The following is a 22,560-nucleotide window of genomic DNA, read 5'->3' as shown; positions in this document are numbered from 1 at the left end:
AAATGCCTGAAGGCACTCGATTTGTTGAAAGTTGTTTCCAACTCAAAGTGGGGAGGGGATCAAGCTACGCTCCTCCACCTATATCGATCATTGGTCCGTTCGAAACTTGATTATGGCTCCATCGTATATGGTGGAGCCTGCAAAAGCAACCTAAAACTACTTGATTCTGTCTACCACCAAGGCTTAAGACTTTGTCTTGGGTCCTTTAGAACCTCTCCTATTGATAGTCTATATGTTGAAGCAGATGAGCCCTCTCTTACACAACGTCGTATCAAATTATCTTTACAATACATTACTAAACTATATTCTAGCGAGTCTAACCCTGCATTTAACTGTGTTTTCAATCCCCTATATGAGGATTTATACAACAAAAAGCCTTCTCTTGTTCCGCCTCTTGGGCACAGAATTAAACCATTCCTGTCTGCTGCCGGCATTGAGCTCGCAAATATAGCTCCTTCCCGTCTTCTTTCTTCTCCTCCTTGGCAACTGGTGAGGCCTGAAGTTGACCTAACTCTGACAAAGTTTAAGAAATCTGAAACTAATGAATTACAATATAAACAAGAATATAATCAATTAAAAATAAATATAATACTTACAAATCCCTATTTACAGATGGGTCCAAGGATGGTGGCGCGGTGGCATGTGCCACTGTCATTGGATCCCGAACAATTTCTTCTCGACTACCAAATAACAGCTCTATTTTCACAGCAGAAGCTAACGCCATATTAACAGCTCTTAAATATATTAATAAACATCGTAAATATAAGCAATACATCATCTTTTCCGATTCTCTTTCTTGTCTTCAGGCTATTAACAATCTTTCTTGCAAACATCCACTTTTATTAGAAATTATTGAATTGTATAATGAGCTTGCTACTGGCCAATGCGACATCGTCCTCTGTTGGTTACCCAGCCACGTTGGCATTTCTGGGAATACAATGGCCGATCTTGCTGCAAAGGCAGCACTCAACAAATCTGTGACACCACTTCTGATCCAATACTCTGATTACAAAGCTAACATTAGAACTTACATCCGTGATCTGATGCAAAAGAAGTGGGACGCCCAGGTAGGTATCAATAAATTACATGCAATAAAACCTTACACTGGTTACACCTACTTGGGTTGTCAGTCCAGATTTGAAGAGGTCATTATGCGACGATGTCGTATTGGCCATACAAGGTATACTCATGAGTACCTATTGAAAGGTGAGGATCCTCCGTTTTGTATCCCTTGTGATGAGAGAATCACGGTCAAGCATGTCCTGCTTGACTGTATTGAATATTCCATCACAAGGGATAACTATTTCAAATCACGAACGATGAAGGATCTTTTTAATAATATCAGTTCTCATTTAGTTATTGCATTTTTAAAAGAATTAGATTTGTTGAATGAATTGTAAATAGATAAATATTTTAAAATTGGTAGTTTAGTTGAGCAGCTGAGATTGTTAGTGGCTGTATCCTCACAGGGGGTTGAAGCATTGTAAAATTATTGTCCTCCTGTGGGGGTACGTAAGTCCCAAAACATTCAAGCTAAATTTAAACTTACCATTAGTTTTAATCGTAGAATATGTGTTATTTTAACTTATGGCTAATTTGTCTAAACTTGCTGACGGCTGAAGGGATGGTGTAAATCCAGCTAGGGTCCATGCAGGAAGCAAATGTACTGTAAGTCCCCATGGTCCCTAGTATGGTGATCTACCTTCAGTAGTTAGCAATCTACAGCCTGTTTTTATATTGTATTGTCATTTCTAGTTCCAATATTTTAGATTTAATTGCTAGTTTTAGATGGATATCTGTGATACACTAGTTGTTTTACTGTTCTTCGTCAACAGGTTTTTTAATTTCTAACTTTATTCATCTTTAATATAATTATAAAATGTTCTCGTCACGATATGGCTGAAATATTGCCGATGTGACGATAAATATTAACTCACTCACTCACTCACTCATGTACACCAGAAGATGATTTTCTGAAGTTAATATCGTGTGATCCCTTAGGGGACTACGTTTCCTCTTGCGTGGGTTTTTTCACTTTCTAGGTTGGGATGCGCATGATGTATACCCGCTTTCCTCCTTGTCGTCACATCAACTAAACAGTTGTACAGTACCCCAATGTGATTACCCTGAAATATAAATCTCAAAATTGTGTATACATCATGATTATTTGATGTTGTGTCTTCATACCGTTTAACACCAAAATCTTTTTCTCGTGCTTATTATGAGTATTTATAACATGTTATATAGACTGATGCCAGTTATATTGGTCCACTTGACGTAATTTCCATATAGTATAGGATGGATCTTGGTAAAATTTGACAAGCAAATGTAAAATCATCTCATCTGCGCTCATAATTTCAGTTAAATTTTCCTACCATTATTTAACTAATGACATCACATTTATCAGCTTACGTATGGTTCCACAATGCACAATCACATAGGCCGCCATGTTAAAGGAGTTCACGGCACTGTACACATGTTGATTCAACTGTTGCCATTCCATAAATAGGCAACGGGAAATTCAACAGAAACGATGTGATTGTAGGTAAGATGATTCCTCACACATGTGCAAAATGTGCCTTGCAATTGGATCTTACAAAAATTAAATTCATGAAAATTATTTATGCTACACAAAATTAACAAGTATATCGAAATTACGTCAAGTGGCCCAATATAATTGGCACGGGTCTGTATATCATGGTCACTCTAAACGTTTGTTTGCCTTGAGATTTATATCTCCTTGTAGGATGTAGCCTAATCTCTTTTTGGAGGGAGCAAAAATTTAAATAAGAAAAATGCAAAAAAGGACCACTTGCCCAGCTGCACGAGTCTGCAGAGTGAATCTTGCCTGTAACTTTGGACAAACAAATCCATAGTGTAGTCTGGGCATTCCTTCTTGTTGCTTATAGGCAGTGATGGTATAACTTTGCATCAAACGACAGCTTGGGTACATATGCCTGGGACAGGGTGAACATGCCTGTTCCATGTGCGCGCAGTTTGTTTCGTATACAACACTTTATACTAAAATAGTAATAGCGGTTTCCATGCACGCGTGATCTATACGTAGTGCGTGAATTTGCGTATGCTCAAAAAGTGTCCGAATACGCACCACGCAGCTATACGGAGGCCGGAAGTGGGGATGCGGAAGGCGTTTTCTCATTCAGACGTGGTCATATTGATTTTCTGTAGGTATGGACAACAGATTTTCGAATTGTGGAACTGTTTCGAGTGTAGTTGCAATTCTTTAATGAGAAAGCGTCCGCTCGTCACACATAAGACCCAGGTTCAATTCCCCACATGGGTACAATGCGTGAAGGCCTTTTCTGGTGACCTCGGTCGGCAACCTATCAACAGACGCCATTGTTGCCAAGTACGTCCCGGAAGTTGAAGGTCTTTTGCGCCGGAGTAAATAGGAAGGGAGATAACTCAAGTTTTCAGAGAGGCCAACTATGGCCAAGTCACACTAATGCTAACATCTTTGTGGCATTCATATTGAAGATTAATTTCCTTGAAATCAATGTGCCTATACTTTTAATGGGTAGCCAGTTCTTTAATTTCACATCGTAATTAGCATTGATTTAAAACTATAACACAAAAGCAGTGTTGGTTCAGGAATTTTCTTAATCGGACACAATTCTGCTCAGTAAAAACACACATCATCTCGAGGAGCTCACTCTTCACCGTCATCGATCCGATTCTACTCTCTCAGATGTTCTCATACGAGTCAGCCATTGCTATGCTTCATGACGGCAAGGAAAGGTATTACATACAAATGCTGAATTAAATTTATAAAAAAAGATTTTATCTATTCATAATGTTATTGCAAGAAATATGTCAGCAGTCTGTAAATAATCTAATCTGGACCAGATAATCCAGTGATCAACAGCGTGAGCATCGATCTCTGCAACTGGGATACGATGTCATCCAAGTCAGCGACTATATAGCAATGTGGAAGGAGAGTATTGAAGGTTTTCAAGTTCTGCTCCAGAAAGGAGGACTACCACCAATTTCAGTCAAAGTCCCAACTTGTTGCCATGGAAAAGATTTAATTCAGAAATCTAAAACTACCAAAAGGCACCAGTTCACCACCACCATCTGCCAAGTTTGGTGAAGAAATATTGAACAGTTTTAAAGTTCTGCTTCGGAAAAGAGCACCAACACCAATTTCAGTCGAAGTCAAAGTTGTTGCCACGGAAACGTAAAAAATGTTTTGTTCAGAAATCCAAAAGGTACCAGTTCACCACCAGACCTATCTATGTCCCAAGTTTTGTGAAGAAATATCGAACGGAATTCCTTGGACTTAAAACGTTTATGAATGCAAACTTGACCTCGTCACTCTATGGCCTGAATAAATATACTAAACAAAGGACCCACGTGCTTGGACTCGTCTGGGTGGTAATGGATTTCGACAAAGTTCCAACGAACGACTTATTAGCATTGGATGATGAAACCAGAAGGACCATACATCCGTGGTGACAGGTCCAACTTCTGCAGGAAGATAAGGACGTGTTTTTTGACTCCACCATTCAATATGAACCCAACCTGCTGAATCAATACAAGCGTAGCCACTGTAACGGTCGACGGGGTGGCTGGAGAGGTATGTACTACGACAATGTGGGTATGTGGATCACTCTCTTCCAGCCACGGCAACACAACAGTCTTAACTAGTAAATAATTTCACAAGTCATAAAAGTTACCAACAGTAAAATGTATTATATACAATAGTAAACTTCTAACAATCACGCCGCCCAAAGCGTTACTCTACAAGTTATAAGGTACGGTACAATTATATATAGTTACAATAGTAGAAAGATTTTACATGCGCTTCATTGAGTAGAGTGCCTCCGGCAAGCCGGGTGTAAACATACAGGTTATTCATGGTTTTCTTCCCTGCGATGGCGATGCAATCATCCAACTCTCAGTGATTCGTCTATCTCTTTCAACCGTTACGCGAAGAATCCCTCGTCTCCGTTATTTCTATTGTGACGTAAAATCCTAGATACGAAACCTTCTAAAACACCTCTCTTTGACGTCACAACATGGCGGCGCCCATGTCGAGACGTAGCTTACCTGAGGCAGCACAAGTCAACACCAAAGTCGCTACATAAATTACGCCACATCAGGTAGACTGATGGAACGAGGTGAAGAGACGGCTTAGATCTGTTTTACATACTAATTCCAACGGTATGAGCTCTCGTAATCTTAAGATCACGGTAAACTATATGTTGCAGTGCACTGGCACGGAACAACACTACATGGACAGTGTAACTGATACCCCGGGAATAGTATACGCAAAATACGTCATAAATAGTAGAGGTATTTATATAGGGTAATTATTATCGATTACCCTATACATTACAATATCCCCTCTTTTATTTTTAAATCGTCTCGATTTACTGACATAAGATGTAAAGTATTTGAGAAGAGGATATACATATACAACGGTATGGTAATTATGATATATACAGTACATTCATACAGATAATAATACTGGCATAATGTGGAATTCATAGAGCATATTATCACGAAAACTTACCTACTTACCATTCCCAAGAATTATACACAATCATCACAAATATACATCTTCCACAGTTCCAGACTAAATACAGTTCAAAATAGTAAGGTCCACCCAGTTCAGCGGAAATCCAGAGAGATCCACAGATAGTTCCAGAGAGATCCACAGATAGTTCCAGAGAGATCCACAGATAGTTCCAGAGTTGCGAAGTATAACGGCAGCTTACTTGGTCATTATTCGGATGTAGGCATCAGCTTGTCTGCGCAAAGTTAACTGCTCATTGAACCGTCTGTCCTCTGCCTCGTGAAGGACAGCCAGAGCTTCTCTGCCAGACCGGATGAAATCATCCAGTTTCGGTCTGGTCAGAGGAATGTCGAAGGTGGTAGGCCAGCTCGGAACTGACCTGTCTATCTGTCTCTCCAGCTGGGAAACCTGACATTTCAGGGCCTGTATCTCAAGCTGGGCCCGATCATAGGCCAGTTCTCACTGGTTAGGAATAACCTCACCAACGGAAACTGGTCTACTCTCCTCAGTCTGCTTAGGAGCGGACTGGACATCTACTGGTTCTGCTGGTAACTCCTGTGTTGATTGGGGAGGTGCCGGTGTAAATTTGGCTGCCTTCTTTGACTTCCGAGCCGGGAAGGTCCATTTCCCTGGGTCCATGAACCCCTTGTTCGTTGCCACAGTTGTCCTAACCTTCCTGTAAGCCTGTATTATGTTCTTTGGGTTGGCTCACTTGCTGGTGTGATGCCTCATATAGTGCCGGGTCAAGTCCGGGAACATATGGTAGGTCGCTCGGCAATCCAGGACAGGACAATGGAAGATGGTCAACTGGGGCCTATGTCTCATTGTCCAGTGGCGCTGAAATGCCGGAAAGTGTGTGAATATGCTTCTCTCCGGACATGCCGGGCAATCCATTCCAGACTGGAAATGTATTTCCTGCTCTGCTTCTGCCGGAAGGTCCATATCGATATTAGTGTTTCATCCAGGATGAGCACCTCCTCCCCTGGGGAGGGTGAGGTGACAGATTTTTCGGTCCTGAAGATTAGAATTTACATATTACATAGTAGGTAGGATGATATAATATAAAAAAATGTTTGTTATGAACGGGGCAACAAGAGAGAGATTCATTCCCCATGTTATTCCAACAACAACATGTACTAATGGTTGATCCAGTCATTCTATTTCCTGAATCAACTAATTTCTATCAGACAGCGTCCAACACGCCTAAATTTTAAATCTTGATAGATTTCTAGATAACAGAATATACAGAATTCATTCGTGACGTCAGCAATTCATATCTTCTCTTAAGTTTACACCCCACTATTATCAAATGGGTATAATGTTTATATCTCTGAGTGTTTCAGGACAGTGGGCCATAGAGGCAGTGAACTCAAGCATTCTGCTTGGAATGGAACCAGTTTGGTGGGTCCTTCCCTAGGTATGGCAGTAAACGGTCTACATGAACCACCCGGGGAGAATTGTTGATGTCGTTTTGAATGCGGTAGGTGATGTCCCAACCTTTCGACCATTTGGGAGTCAGTTTATAACTTAACTTGGTACTTTAGTAAGGGGTTATACAACCACACAGGTTGACCAACTTTAAGTCGTGACTCTCTTGTTCCAACATCATAACGCTTCTTTCGCACCTCTGAAGAGCGCTTTAGTGCTTTCCCAGCCGATTCGAAAGCTTTTTCCAACTGCTGCTTGACCTCATCTACATACTCATCCCTGGTGAGCTGCAGGTCATTAGGATCCCCAGTAACCAGGTGGAAGGGCATGCGCACTTGCTTACCTAACATGAGTTTGTTTTGCCAGTTGACTCATGCTTTGAGCTTCCACCATAAAACTGTAACGGTCGACGGGGTGGCTGGAGAGGTATGTACTACCACAGGGGCTTGTAACGCTAAAAACTGCCATCAAGGCATATACTATCACTTACGGGGTCTTAGTACTATATAAAAGGAAAGGGATGTAACGAGGTCAACACACCAAGTTCGTGTCAGGGCGAATTCAACAATGATCACTGCATACAACCCTATTAAACTATACACGCATTAAAAGCCAATAGATTTACCTACAAAATGAGACACAGATCACAAAAATCGAAGCAGTACTTTGGGTGCTAGCGCCTTCGGAACGTCGAAAAATCATGATTTTTCGATTCCGAGCCAAAATCCCTGCTCAGAATTTGTACCGCAAACTTACCGAATTTATTTTTTATTGCATCGTGTACGCTCACACCGCGCACCAAAACACGCTGATTCGATGGCACCTGTCTCCGTGCTGATCGCCAGTCGTTCCGAGACTCATAAACTTTACAGTCATAATCGGTTTACCTATGTTTATACATCGCGATCGGGCTTGAGCCATACCCTTTCGCCATTGACGACCTTGGCCTTCGCCTACCCCGCACCGAACATAGCCTCCCATCTGATTGGCTATAAATAAAATAAGCTTTGTATTTATTTTTCACCTCACGTCGTCTGCTAATGTGGCGCGAAGCATGAAAACGGCAAATGTCAACATTTCACAATCATGTCAACAATTAATTGGCAAGTAATTATTTTCTTTCAATAATTTCTCATGTTTTCCATGATTATGTATCATGTTTTATGAATATCAATAAATTCCAAGAAGAGCGTACAGCTAAAACATGTTTTTTAAATTGTCTATATCAAATTGTTAAACACAAATTAGAACTGAGTTATATGTTTTTACCCATTGATACAATGTTAACTGTAACATTTAAGAGCTGGTTTTATAACATTATGAATAAAATGGGAGTATGTATTGTAAATTAAATGTAAAATCTGTCAAGAGATAATCTGAAATTTATGAAGACCTTTCAAAGGACCCATAAATATTTACCATATTCTGGTTGCAAAGTCTAAATATTTGATGAGTTGGTATTTCACTTTGGTCAATGATGCTAACAATAAAGATTATAGTGATTCAGTTTTACATTATTGCCGTGGTGAAATTCACTGAGAAATCTTTATGTATGTTTACATGAATGTGGCTGCTGTTGACTGTGCCTGATCTGGTTTGAATTCATTTAAATACATGCAGTCTACACATGATATATGGTGAACTGTATGTGAAATAGTTTAGGCTGTTGTAGGTGAAGAGCCTTTGAGGTATATGTTTGGACCCCTGGTATATTCTTTTCTGGGAAGACAATTTGAAGTTTCAAGAAAAATATATTCAACTCATATGAATGAACAGTAAAAATATTTATTCTACATACATAATCTATGTGATGTAAACATGGGGATCATGGCATCAGTAATACATAAATCATGAAAATGAATAGTATATGAATGTGTTATAAGAGACAAATAGATTTTTTTTTTCACAGCTAACCCAAGACTAAAAATAAAAATTATACATATGGCTTGGTTTAACTACATAGAATATGCACTAGTAATCCTGATATTGAACAATGCAACCCTATTAATAATTATAAGATATACTCTATGAAAGGTTTATAAATTGGCGATTGACTTTCCAAACAGGTTTTCAAAGACATAATGCAGTTTGTATACAACACTACAAGTACTGTTATAAAATAATTTTGATTAGTGTTGGGGTTTTACCGGTTATGAACAAGTGGTATTCACAAGTTATCCAAAACTTATAATTAATGCAGACAATGGTTATACTTTCATGGCAGGTTTATGATAACAAGAAATCCATAGATGTTTATGTGAACCAGCTGGAAGTGATCTTGTCAGAGACCTGCAAATATAAGAAAACTACAGACACATATCTCAAGTCAGATATCTTATCTCTTCTAATTGTGCATAGTAGTGGTGATTCGATTATTTGAAATAATCAAAGATTGGTTGCAGTGACTAATTAACCAAGCAATTGATAATGTTTTTGCATAATCGAACACAGACAATTTGGGAACATTTGTTTGCATTAACAATATTTTTCACAAGGTTGGATTTGTCTGTCATTAAATTTACATTTCATAAACGCTATGAGCTCGTTCCAAGTCATGATTGAATTTATCAAGAAGACTCCCACAAATTAATGTTCCTAACATACTAGTCATCATTTACAGATGTTAAATTTGCCAATGCATTTTGTGCAATGTTAGAAAAACAACCAAAGAACTACATGTTTGTTCTTTATTTTTGAGTGTGTATTAACAACTCTAATAGGATAATTTGAGGACAGGTTGTCACTGCTCTCAGGCTTTTGTTGTACAAGTAACAATGTGTTCAACGAATATCATCCATTTTCACATACAACTGCATAATGCTTTTTTAACTTCTGTTTATTAACTACAAACTCCACATTTGTAGGTACTTCATGCTACGCGTTAATCACTTCCAAAAATAACTATGTTGCCATAGACGTATTAATGCCTATGAATACCTTTGACTTTGTCAAACATGACCATGGATAATAAAATTAAAATAGTGTCTGTAAACTGCAGGGGCCTTGGGGAGAAAAACAAGCATAGAGAAATAATGAACATATGGAGAAAAAAATGTTGCTCAATTATTTGTCTACACGATATTCACGTTGCTGAAAAAGATGAACTACTAATGAGAAACGAATGGGGATTAGAGTGCATTATCGCCCCTTATAGATCTAATGCAAGAGGGGTTGCCATTCTTTTTAATAACAATATTGAAGTCAAAATACATAGAACAATAAAAGATCCTTATGGCAACTTTATTATTGAAGATATCTCAATTGATGGGATAAAATGTACCATTTCAAATATTTACGGCCCAAACAATGATGACCCAACTTTCTATGAGAATATTTTTAGAAATATTGATAGCCTTGAAAATGATTCTTTGGTCTTGTGTGGAGACTGGAACTTCGTACTTGAACTGTCAATAGATTTAGAGAACTATCGGCATGTTAACAACCTAAAGCCATGCAAGTGGTCTTAGATATGATAGAAAATTACGATTTGTTGGATATTTGGAGACAATATAACCAAGGCTCTAAATGTTTTACATGGTGGAAAAAAAATCCTAGACAGCAGGCTAGGTTGGATTTCTTTTTACTATCTCAAGATAGTATTAATTTAATACATCCTTATTACACAATAAAGACTATGGGTGCCCATGTATTGTCTTACAGACTTTGTAAAATTGATATTCCCTACTGGCAGGATTTGATATATATTTGGAGTAAATACTATAGGTCTCATTTGACAGATGCAAGAGATAATCAGGCTATTCTAGCTGAACCCGATATGGTTAAACCACCAGTGTACAGACTCAAATTTTATTATAGAAAACTGGTTCGGTAAAGGAGTGCATTATATAAGAGACCTATGTGATGAGAATGGGCTCCTACCCTTTGTAGACTTGAAAAAAAAATTCAACCTCAAGGGTACTTATCTGGACCACCATCGAGTTGTTAGTAATCTCCCTAAAGAATGGATAAAGGTGATAGACAATTCTAAACCCATATGTGTCTACGATCTTATGATGAATAACTTTCTAATGGAATGGATTAAACCAGCAAAGGGATCCCGGAAGATATTTGATATACTTGTGCAAAATAACTATCTCCCTATTATTTTTAGTAAATGGCAACAAATGTTCTTAACTGACTAAAACTGGAAGGAAATATTTAGTCTTCCTAAACAATGTTGTAGAGATATCAAGCTACAAAATTTCCAATATAGATTTTTGCATCGCATTATATACACCAAAAAGGAATTATTTAAGATGAAGCTGATCGACAATAGTACTTGTCAAGGATGTAACAATGAAAACGAATCGATTGTGCACGTATATTTTGAATGTCCACAGGTTAGTCATTTCTGGTACAATCTGGAACAATTTTTGAGACAACACCTGTGTCATGAGATTCAGCTTAATCTTAAATCCATCCTCTGTGGTATCCAGGGGACCGCAAACTTCAAACTGGTGAACCACATTCTTTTGGCCGGAAAAAGATATATATACATAAGTTGTATTAGAAAAGAATCTCTATCTTTCAAATCTTTTACTGCTATCTTGAAAGATATTTTTCAAGTTGAGAGATATGTTGCTAGAATATAAAACCAACTAAATGAATGTAGGAGTAAATGGCTACCACTACTCACAATATGGACCGATGTGTCATGACTCTTCAACAAGCTTAAAGTAGAATTTTGAGATCGCGAATTACAATATGTGCCAATCCGCGGATGGGAAAAGATATACATATTTAATGCATAAGCTGTATTAAAAATGTAATATTGATCCTAAAATCCTCCATCGCTTCTTTGAAAGATATGTTGCCAAAATGAAAAACCAGCCAGACGAATGTGGAGTAAACGGGCGCCCATTACACAACATGGTCTGATGTGTTATGACTCCTCAATGTATAAAACTTATGATCTTTGTGCAGTAACACTTGAATGCATCTACTCATGCTTGAAGACTGATGTGTTATTAACTGTCAACATGTATAAGCTTGTATTAGACTTGACATCTGTATAACAACGTACCTACTGATGTGAATAAAAAATGTGGAAAAAAAAGGAGGATAATTTGATAAACGACGCTGACCAATTATTTTCAATGATTGATCAGTTGTACGGAACCAATCATCAATTATGAGATTTTAACCATATCAACACTAGTGTACAGTTGAGACGTACTGTCATGAGTGCATCATGGTTGTCTGCTGTAATATTGTCTACATGTGAATATGCACAATGTGCACCATTTCCTTAAATTGAGCACTAAGATAGTAACCGCTTATTACATTCAGCTACTAAAGATGCTTATACCTGTATTTTATTTCGTTTTAGGATCAATACCTCTGCTGTTTGCAGTATAATTATTCACTACATTGGGGACAGAACCACTCATCCGGTAAACAATCTAGGTCATGCACTTTCAGACAATTTCCATGAAACCATCTCTCGCAAAGGTCACAGGCAACACAGTCAACATAACATTCTGCATCACATATCCCACATGGGTTTTCAACAGAGAGTGCCGATGTCAAGGCTTTGCCTTTGCCTCTGCCACTGCCTCTGCCTCTGCCTCTGCCTCTGCCACTGCCTCTGCCTCTGCCTCTGCCTCTGCCTCTGCCTCTGCCTCTGCCATGACTCTCTACACATCCTTCCAATGGCTCTTTGGTTTGTGAACTCTCCCTTGTATCTTTTCCTTTTGTAATTTTAATGTCTTTCCTGTGTGCCTCTTTCTTCTTATTTTCCCAAGACTCCAAGATGTCTCTAACAAATTGTTTGGACATGATTCTGGTGAAAATCTCAATAAAGTTATTGTAGGTTTCTGTGACACCTGTGGCAAAATCTACAACACTGTTAAGACAATCTAGTACAGGAACCCTTGTAACAGTCTCTGTTGAGTGTGCCTTCATTTTAAACACATTCATCCACTTCTCAAACAGTTCTGCTTTTCCTTTGAGAGACTCCACCACAAACCAATGCAAATTTCTACCATACTCATGCAGATTTTTTTCTGTTTGCAAATGTATGCATATCTTACTGACTTGCATGGCAAACTCAAAGCCAGAATCACTAATATTTATGAGACCTTCTCTGATATTCTGTTTTCTTCTTATTTCTTTTAAACTGGCTGGGTCACTTGTCTCAGACACAATCTGTCTCTGATTCCTCAAAGCCATTTCTATCATTTGTTTTTTCTTATACTCATTCTTTACAATCTCCAGTGAACCTGCCTTAGCCTTGAATATGTTGTTGGTAACATTACTGGCACATTTCTGATGAAGTTTTCTGAAGCAATATCCAGCTACATAACGTATTTTGCCTCTTGTTGCGTCATTAATGTCCACACAACTTCTAGGATTGACATCTTCCTCAGCAAGGTGCTTCGCATCTTCACTCTTATACTTGAGGAATCGCTCTCTCAAACTCAGAAACATTTTGTAGCATATGTGATACTCAACATCACCCTGGGATCCAAACAAATTCACCACAGCAACTTTGTATTTTGATGTTGTCAGATAGTCATGGCAGATTTTGTAGAACTTGTTAATAGTTTCACTTTTGCAATTAACATCAACAGTTTGTGCATAGGCTTTGGAGATGAAATTTTCCACAAGTGAACAGTAGTGAGCAACTCTTTCTGGATTTTTTTCTCCCAAACTAATTTGAACATTCACCTCCTTCTGAAAGTCTGTGATGTCATATTTGGAGCGAACAGATCTGAGAATTGACAATGCATCATGTACTTCATAGGTGCTCTCAACTGTATCAAGTTCTTCCTCACTGTCATCCTCTGGGATTTTGCTAATGCAGTCTTCATAGGCTTTTATCAAGTTGAAATCATCAGCAATATCGAACACATCGATGGTTCTATCTGCCACTGGGGACATGAAATCCTCTCCAGATGTGCTGCAATATTAATGGTATCGATGCAGAATTTGTTTGGTAAAATGTCACTCATAAAAGTTTATGAACTAAGGAAATGATCATTATTCCACTTTTTACCAAAAATCATCATTCATTTCAAATGTGTGATGACATCAATAGTTTTTACTTAGGAAAATAAGTTTACTCTACCCCAATGTATAGTGTAATAAAGTACACTTTTGCCCTGAACTTTTACATTTAAAGTACGAGGATGCGACATGAAGTAATTTTGGCACCTTTGATATTTAAATGAAGCATCTTATAAATACTATTACTACACATGTTATAGTGTGACTAGTATTACCACCCATTCCTTTTTTTAATGATACCACATGTAACTATGGATCCAGTATTCAAAATAATTGACCCTGATTTTTTTTAAGTACAGTTCAGAAGATAATCATGCCATCTCTCTCACGACATTTGACACATTAACATTTCATGAACAATAAAATCACCTTTCATATGAAAGTTGGCAGCAAGCGTTGTTGTCCAGGATTGGCACAGATTCCCTTTCATAAAATTCAAAAGGATGTCATGTTGGGGATAACAGCACATACATCAAACTTAGTGACCCTAAGTCCATCAATCCTTCGTGCACGACCTAATGCAACTCCAAGCTGACCAGGTCGAAACATATTATCACAGTCAATCTCCAATCTGCAATTAAAAGATAACATACCAACAAAGGAAACAAACCAACAACATTATCACCAAGGACAAAATAGTATTTGTTTATAGTTGTTGTTTATAAAGTACTGAACAAGATGGAAGTCAAATTTACTTTCTAAAAATGATTTCAACCAATCTTCAGAAAAGAATGGACTATGGTCGTTTTTGACATTAATATATATAAAAGGATAACATAGAAGTAGCTTAAATAACTTGAAACAAATTCCGAAATTAATCTGATACTTATAGCGATACTTAATTAGACATTAGACATTTTACTATCATCAAGAAATATTTGTAACACACGACAAAATGAATGTAAACTTTCTCCATGGCCTGGTCACTTTATAAACAAGGCGAAATCATTCTCACAAAGAGAACATCATTAACAGTAGTAAATCTTGATACTGACTTTTACTTATGATTGTAAAAGTGGCGACTGACCTGTCAATTGTCATTCCTTGACATTTGTGCACTGTGAGGGCATAGCACAGTTTTAGTGGAAACTGTAATCTTCTGGCAACATCTGACTTGAGCCTTGGGTCATAAACTGAAATCATACAAAGTTAATATATTATATATGATATATAGTTCATGCTGCAAGGACTGAATGTTGTTGATATTATTATTTGACCGGACAAACAGAATACAAAACACATGTATTCTCTATTAAATACAACAATATCAAATAATCCTTGTCATCGTCTATGCTCATTGATACTGGATATATATAACCAGATTTTTTGAAATATGAAATGCAATAAGGCATGTTGATTCACTGTTTGAACAGTTTGAAGAAACAAATCCATTGATAAATCAAAGAATTGTGTTCTTCATGATACAAACAAGTTAGGTTATTAAATGTACTGTATTGCATTTAACAGGCTTTTGGGGAGACTAGAATTTCAACCTGATGGTGAAATTGCAGTTGATCATCTGCATGAACAGTACAGGTTGGAAATACAAGAAATAGGACACACACCCTGTTAAGCCAAATATTTTTCAAGACTACTGAAATCAATTTTCCCAGTTGTCAAACTTCACCGACCAAGAGATAAAGGACTACAGATCAGTATTTATCATGGAATACATTTAAGGCCTTATCCTTCACTTGAGAAATGTGATTTTGATACAGATGTCATCATCAAAACATACCTCCCAATACAGAATCATCGAGGTGAATAATGATAGTGTGCATTTAGGACTTGACACTGGTTTACGTGCCAATGGAAATGTTGTTCAGAAAGAACTTGTCTTCAATGAAAATGACTGGCATCTGATAGTGTCTGGCTCTAAGATCGCAAAGAAGGAACTACAATGCCTATACATTGACACAACATTTCAATGCACCCCGCTCAATGTGATGACAGTGTGTCAAATTGTGGAGAAGATTCCCCTTTGTTTAGGTGTCATCAAGGACAAAAGACATTGTACAGGAAACCAAATAAATGTGAATTGGTCAAAACATGGAGATATAAAGTTTAGCATGAAGTGTCTGAGGTCACCCTCATGTAACTATGTTGTCACATTCATCGGAACAACCAACTGTTGTCGTGTGTGTAGGCACATATCATTCAGGCAGCAAAAGCATGAGAATCAAATGAACAAGGGTGAAGAGTCTAAAGTTGCTGGAAGTAGAGAACTCTTAAGGAATTTAATTCCTAATGCATCTGACAACATGCTTGACGTTTTCTGCAGTCAGATTCATAATTCATCCAACAAAGATCCTCGCAATAACCGTTGGCCCAAATCTGTTCTGCAAACCTGCTTGACCTTATGGACACGGAGCCCATGCAGCTACAGTGACTTAAGGAGTAGTGGACTGCTATTACTGCCATCAGAATCACTCCTTGTTCTGTATAAAAACTCAGTCGAACAACGGTCAGGGTTTTGCGATGAAGTGTTTCTCTGGATGCACAATGAAGCAGAGAGGTTGAAGCTGCATGAGTCTGGAAGAACTGGAGGGATTCTGATTGATGAGATGTCAATACAGTCAGACATTCATATGGTAAGAAGTGCCTCAGGCATAGAGTTTGTTGGCTTTGTTGAAAATCTTCCAGAGTCCGAACACATGAAAACAATCCAGAGTGGAACAAAGAAGCAGCAGTTGGCAACCCATGTATTTCAGATGCTTTTCTTGGGAATGAGCGGTTTTCGATTCCCATTTGCTCACTTTCCGGTGAAGACAGCCAGTGCCTCGGACATTCACTGCATGGTTCATGAAGCCATTGACAACCTCGCCACATGGAATTTTAGAGTGCTCTTTGTAAGCATGGATGGAGCCGGTGCAAACCGTGCCTTTATGAGAATGAATGTTGACATCGACCGACTGTCACTCACGGCAAGGTCAGAATCCAATCCTCTTAGGAAGTTACATTTTATTATGGACATTTCTCACTGTCTCAAGAAAATCCGAACAGCATTCTGAAAAGTGCAAAAAGCGGTAAGGTCGCTGCTTAGAATTGCCATCTGGTTTCCAAATCTTTTGGCAGTTTTGGGTGGATGCATACAAATGGGACAAGTGCAACATACTGCAGTTTCACAGGAAGATGACCGCAGATCACATATACCCTGATCAATCGCAGAAGATGCGCAATCATCTTGCAGAAGAAGTTCTTGACAAGGATATGTTAGAACTCTTCCTCCACTACAAAGCTTCCTTAGGCTCAAGAGGAGAAATGCTGAATGGAGCCATTGAGTTATTAACTCAAACAAGCATTTTGGTCGCCAATTTCAGAGACCACCGGACAATAACTCATACCGGAGACAAGAGGCTCTATGAAAACAGACAAGTGTTCCAGTGGTTCAAACACTGGGAAGATCATCTGACAGGCACACCAGCAGAAAAGAGGAAGGCACTGATGTCACCCCAATGCAGAGAAGACCTGACAGCCTGTATTCTTGGCTTTGACAGTATGGTGAAAGAGTATCTTCTTGAGCATCATGGGAGCGGGGTGAAGCCATCATGCATCAACAGTGATCCCATTGAGAATCATTTCTGTCAACAGAGAGGTTTGCATAATGGAAATGCCACCAACCCAAATTATGCCACCTATCAGAAAACTAACAACAGTATCATTCTGGGACAAGAACTTATCTCCAAAAAAGTAATTGTCATCATAAGAGAACATCAGCAGATTCGTTCTCTTCTGGAGTCAAAGGCCCATTGCGACAAAGCAAACAACAGAAACTGCAGAAAATAAACCCACTATCAGATTTAACTAATCACGCATTAAGTTTACCAATGACAACAACTTTTAAAGAAGGCAAACTGACTTGACACATGTACAGTGGATTCCTTATTATCAAGCAAAGCCACAGATGGAACAAGCCTGACATGAGACCTAGTAGCATGGAATATTATCATATTCTTACCTCCAAATGTATATTTCTCTATCTTAGATGAGCTCCTTGGAAAATCAACATAAATGCAATCCTGAGAGATTTCAGTGACAACACCAATGCTTCCATTGACAAGATTGTCTGACAGGTTCCTCAGCAGCATAACCTGGCATCCTACTTTCAGCCACAGACACTTTGGCTACCACAATCCTATCCAAGTGTTTTTTCTCACCCCAGTCTTCGCTGTAGAATATTTTCAGTTCTCCTGAAGAAAGAAATTTACAAAGGGTTAAAATGCAAACATAACAACAGATTGTACATGTATTTTGGATTTTTAACTCTCATCAGATGAAACAAGCAGCTTCAAAAACTTTAACCATCTGTGTCAGAATCAGTGACTGTGGTCAGCCAGTGCCAGGAACCTAGGGGTACCATTCGTGAGCAACATGTCCATGGAACAGCATGTTAACCAACTCTGAAATGCCTGTTACTTTGAAATTCGTAACATAAGCAAGGTCTGACATCTACTAGACACTACAACTAAACTCATGATGCAAACTCTCGTCACTTCACGTCTTGACTACTTCAACGCTCTGTTTCAACATCTCACGCTCACTCGAGTCAAAACTACAGTGAATTCGAAATGCAGCACCACCAGTATCAAGAACGAAACTCTGACCATATCTGCCCAGTTCTCCAATCTCTCCACTGGTTTTCCATCATACAACGCATCAGATTCAACATTATCCTCCTCGCCCATAACCATGATAACTGCAGCTATAATTCCTGATCTTATCTCAATGACCTTGTATTTCTCCACAAACCCAGTCAATCTCCTCATTCCAGTGACCTCTTCACTCTCTCCACTCCACTCAGCGAAACAAGAATAGGTGATAGAGCGTTCTCCATCGCAGCTCCCCATCTTTGGAACTGTCTTCCACAATCAATTATAATCAAAATGGAACATGCCTAGTTCTTTGGAACCTTACCTTGTAGGTCCATTAGTGTCCTCTGATTGTGCATATCTACTTGCTGGTTGGTGGAAAAGACTCTCACAACATGCTCTGGACCTTCCAGTGGCTGAGACAGACTTTCTAGAAAGTCAACAGTGTCCTGTGAAACTATCCCACGACTTGTTTCCCTCACAGCAGTTATCAGCTGGATTTCACTCTGTCTGACAACTTTATCAAGAATGATATGATGTGGAAAAGCATTGTTCCATAAAGGTCCACTGCAAAAGGTAAAAATGGCATTTTAAAGTGTAAATGTAACCACATGTGCTAAAAAGAATTTGTGAAACTTACAAACATATGCCTTGGCTAGCTGTTATCACAGTACAAGTAATCTTGCCTGCATAGGTAGGTTAATAAACCCAGTTTTGTGAATATTACTCATTATGCCTCACTGCAACCAGCATGAACATGATGATTACTCTTAAATACCTGAATGCAAAGTCGCCTCTGTCACCATACAGTGTATTTGGCACAGGTTGGAGCTGGAAGAAATCCCCGCATACAATCACCTGCAGTCCCCCAAACATCTGTTGGCTCTTCCTAGCCATTCGGCAAACTGCTTCTACTTCACACAGCATCTTGTAGCTGAAACACCAAAATAATACCTGGTAAGGAAAATACATTAACCTGTGGGACCTGCTTTACAACACTGTGATCGTATTGATAAATAACTTCAATTGTACAAGCAAGTGAAGTGCCTTTTTATGTCTTTTCCCCATGAAAATAGATTTTGGGGTAAAAGTATTGAATTTGAGGGACAAAAGGGTTGTATTTATAAGTTTCATTAAAGTCAGTCACAGAAAAAGGTGTGAGTAAACAAGCATCATGAGCATGCAAAGTAAAAATTCATACCTTAAGTAATTACATTAATACATGACAATGTGTGTAAATGTGTGAACTGCTATGATCATATTGATAATTATGTAATTTAATTTTAATTAAGCAAGCACATGAAGTGCATTTTTTCCATGAAAATAAACTTTGGGGGTAAATGTAATGCATTTGAGGAACAAAATGATTGTATTTATAAGTTTATGCAAAGTCATAATTCATACCTTAACATGGATATCTCATCAATTATTAAAACATCTGTGTGGCATAGCCTGTCTCGGGTCCTCTCTTCTCGGTCAAGAACTTGCTGCAATTCTTGAATTGAATAGCGGCCGTCTTTAATACCACAAAAACGATGAATGGTTATAGCATTCTGCAAGAAAAGGTGTATGGCTTCCTTTAACTACATGATTTGTATTCATTGAAATGTGTACATGACAACATATTTGTCTCAAATAAGACAGCACTTGGGGCCCTGCACACTCGACAATTGTTCAAAAGTATAGATCTTGCTATAACTAAACATTTTACTGCCAGACAAAGTTATAAATATATGGCACTAGAATGGATCAAATGTGCTAGCACTTACGGAATAATTGGCACAAGCAACTCCGGTTGTGCACGTCACGACGACTTGCAGACCGTTTCGTTTCAGTTCATCCTTGATGTGGTTGAGAAGAAATGTCTTTCCGACACCCGCTTGACCAAGTATCGCCAAATTATGTCGCGATAAAGCGACTTCGAGGGCTGCTTTCTGCTTGTCAGTCAGTGTCATGTTGACATTGTCGTCTGACCATGCTTGTTTACGCTCTTCAGTTACCTCCCTTGTTTGGCCAATCAGATGGGAGGCTATGTTCGGTGCGGGGTAGGCGAAGGCCAAGGTCGTCAATGGCGAAAGGGTATGGCTCAAGCCCGATCGCGATGTATAAACATAGGTAAACCGATTATGACTGTAAAGTTTATGAGTCTCGGAACAACTGGCGATCAGCACGGAGACAGGTGCCATCGAATCAGCGTGTTTTGGTGCGCGGTGTGAGCGTACACGATGCAATAAAAAATAAATTCGGTAAGTTTGCGGTACAAATTCTGAGCAGGGATTTTGGCTCGGAATCGAAAAATCATGATTTTTCGACGTTCCGAAGGCGCTAGCACCCAAAGTACTGCTTCGATTTTTGTGATCTGTGTCTCATTTTGTAGGTAAATCTATTGGCTTTTAATGCGTGTATAGTTTAATAGGGTTGTATGCAGTGATCATTGTTGAATTCGCCCTGACACGAACTTGGTGTGTTGACCTCGTTACATCCCTTTCCTTTTATATAGTACTAAGACCCCGTAAGTGATAGTATATGCCTTGATGGCAGTTTTTAGCGTTACAAGCCCCTGTGTGTACTACGACAATGTGGGTATGTGGATCACTCTCTTCCAGCCACGGCAACACAACAGTCTTAACTAGTAAATAATTTCACAAGTCATAAAAGTTACCAACATTAAAATGTATTATATACAATAGTAAACTTCTAACAATCACGCCGCCCAAAGCGTTACTCTACAAGTTATAAGGTACGGTACAATTATATATAGTTACAATAGTAGAAAGAATTTACATGCGCTTCATTGAGTAGAGTGCCTCCGGCAAGCCGGGTGTAAACATACAGGTTATTCATGGTTTTCTTCCCTGCGATGGCGATGCAATCATCCAACTCTCAGTGATTCGTCTATCTCTTTCAACCGTTACGCGAAGAATCCCTCGTCTCCGTTATTTCTATTGTGACGTAAAATCCTAGATACGAAACCTTCTAAAACACCTCTCTTGACGTCACAACATGGCGGCGCCCATGTCGAGACGTAGCTTACCTGAGGCAGCACAAGTCAACACCAAAGTCGCTACATAAATTACGCCACATCAGGTAGACTGATGGAACGAGGTGAAGAGACGGCTTAGATCTGTTTTACATACTAATTCCAACGGTATGAGCTCTCGTAATCTTAAGATCACGGTAAACTATATGTTGCAGTGCACTGGCACGGAACAACACTACATGGACAGTGTAACTGATACCCCGGGAATAGTATACGCAAAATACGTCATAAATAGTAGAGGTATTTATATAGGGTAATTATTATCGATTACCCTATACATTACAATATCCCCTCTTTTATTTTTAAATCGTCTCGATTTACTGACATAAGATGTAAAGTATTTGAGAAGAGGATATACATATACAACGGTATGGTAATTATGATATATACAGTACATTCATACAGATAATAATACTGGCATAATGTGGAATTCATATAGCATATTATCACGAAAACTTACCTACTTACCATTCCCAAGAATTATACACACCCAGGTCCACCCAGTTCAGCGGAAATCCAGAGAGATCCACAGATAGTTCCAGAGAGATCCACAGATAGTCGACGGGGTGGCTGGAGAGGTATGTACTACGACAATGTGGGTATGTGGATCACTCTCTTCCAGCCACGGCAACACAACAGTTTTAACTAGTAAATAATTTCACAAGTCATAAAAGTTACCAACAGCAAAATTTATTACATACAATAGCAAACTTCTAACAGGGTGGCTGAAGAGGTATGTACTACGACAATGTGGGTATGTGGATCACTCTCTTCCAGCCACGGCAACACAACAGTTTTAACTAGTAAATAATTTCACAAGTCATAAAAGTTACCAACAGTAAAATTTATTATATACAATAGCAAACTTCTAACAGTAAAGACAATATGCAATCACGCCACCTAAAGCGTTACTCTACAAGTTATAAGGTACAGTACAATTATATATAGTTACAAGT

The 22,560-nt window shown here is 38.6% G+C and overlaps 1 protein-coding gene across 1 annotated transcript; it reads right to left on the bottom strand.

Annotated features, from left to right (window-relative positions):
- Window positions 1-12,492: 12,492 nt before the first annotated feature.
- LOC124256874 lies at window positions 12,493-20,854 on the bottom strand. Its single transcript, XM_046690843.1, is given in 12 exon segments — window positions 12,493-12,603; window positions 12,833-13,868; window positions 14,454-14,546; window positions 15,003-15,123; window positions 17,934-18,099; window positions 18,101-18,165; window positions 18,511-18,608; window positions 18,871-19,131; window positions 19,343-19,498; window positions 19,969-20,080; window positions 20,179-20,210; window positions 20,305-20,854. Coding segments are annotated over 12 exon segments (2,697 nt in total). The 5' UTR covers window positions 20,751-20,854.
- Between the last annotated feature and the right edge of the window lie 1,706 nt (window positions 20,855-22,560).

This window comes from Haliotis rubra, unplaced genomic scaffold, assembly GCF_003918875.1.
Source record: "Haliotis rubra isolate DU_JTF1 unplaced genomic scaffold, ASM391887v1 Scf641, whole genome shotgun sequence".
Classification (NCBI taxonomy): domain Eukaryota; kingdom Metazoa; phylum Mollusca; class Gastropoda; order Lepetellida; family Haliotidae; genus Haliotis; species Haliotis rubra.
Note: the sequence above shows the minus strand (reverse complement) of the source record. Positions and strands in the feature narration are given on the sequence as shown.